General features: G+C 48.2%; 1 protein-coding gene across 1 annotated transcript; it reads left to right on the forward strand.

Annotated features, from left to right (window-relative positions):
- LOC129629233 (olfactory receptor 1019) lies at positions 1-933 on the forward strand. Its single transcript, XM_055549147.1, has one exon. The coding sequence runs from the start codon at positions 1-3 to the stop codon at positions 931-933; it is 933 nt and encodes a 310-aa protein (XP_055405122.1).

Genomic DNA, 933 nt, shown 5'->3' on the forward strand with positions numbered 1-933 from the left:
ATGGATAAAGAAAACCACTCAATGGTGACTGAGTTTATCTTTATGGGCATCACTCAAGACCCTCAGCTGCAGGTCATCTTTTTTGTGATCTTCCTCTTGGTCTACCTGGTCAATGTAGTGGGGAATGTTGGGATGATTATCCTGATCATAACAGACACTCAGCTTCACACACCCATGTATTTTTTCCTCTGCAACACCTCTTTTGTCGACCTGGGCTACTCCTCAGCCATTGCCCCCAGGATGCTGGCTGACTTCTTAACAAAGCACAAAGTCATCTCTTTCTCCAGCTGTGCCACCCAGTTTGCATTCTTCGTAGGCTTTGTGGATGCCGAGTGCTATGTCCTGGCTGCCATGGCCTACGACCGCTTTGTGGCCATCTGTCGACCCCTCCGCTACAGCGCTCTCATGTCCAAGCAAGTCTGCTTGGCTCTCATGCTGGGCTCCTACCTGGCTGGCTTGGTGAGTTTAGTCGCCCACACTGCCCTCACTTTCAGTCTGAGTTACTGTGGTTCCAACATCCTCAACCACTTCTTCTGTGAAATCCCACCACTCTTAGCCCTCTCTTGCTCAGACACCTACATCAGCGAGATCTTGCTCTTCAGTCTCTGTGGCTTCATTGAATTCAGCACCATCCTCATCATCTTTATCTCCTATGCCTTCATCCTCATCGCAATCATCAGAATGCACTCAGCTGAAGGCCGCCTTAAGGCTTTCTCCACCTGCGGGTCTCACCTCACTGGCGTCACACTTTTTTATGGTACAGTCATGTTTATGTACCTGAGGCCAACATCCAGCTACTCCCTGGATCAAGACAAATGGGCCTCTGTGTTCTACACTGTTATCATCCCCATGTTGAATCCATTGATCTACAGTTTACGAAACAAGGATGTGAAGGCTGCTCTCAAGAAAATAATTGGAAAGAAACCTCAATAA

Source organism: Bubalus kerabau, chromosome 15, assembly GCF_029407905.1.
Source record: "Bubalus kerabau isolate K-KA32 ecotype Philippines breed swamp buffalo chromosome 15, PCC_UOA_SB_1v2, whole genome shotgun sequence".
In the NCBI taxonomy this organism is placed as follows: domain Eukaryota; kingdom Metazoa; phylum Chordata; class Mammalia; order Artiodactyla; family Bovidae; genus Bubalus; species Bubalus kerabau.

Bases quoted from the DNA above. Each gene is read 5' to 3' on its own strand.
- LOC129629233 (XM_055549147.1), top strand. From the start codon at position 1: ATGGATAAAGAAAACCACTCAATGGTGACTGAGTTTATCTTTATGGGC.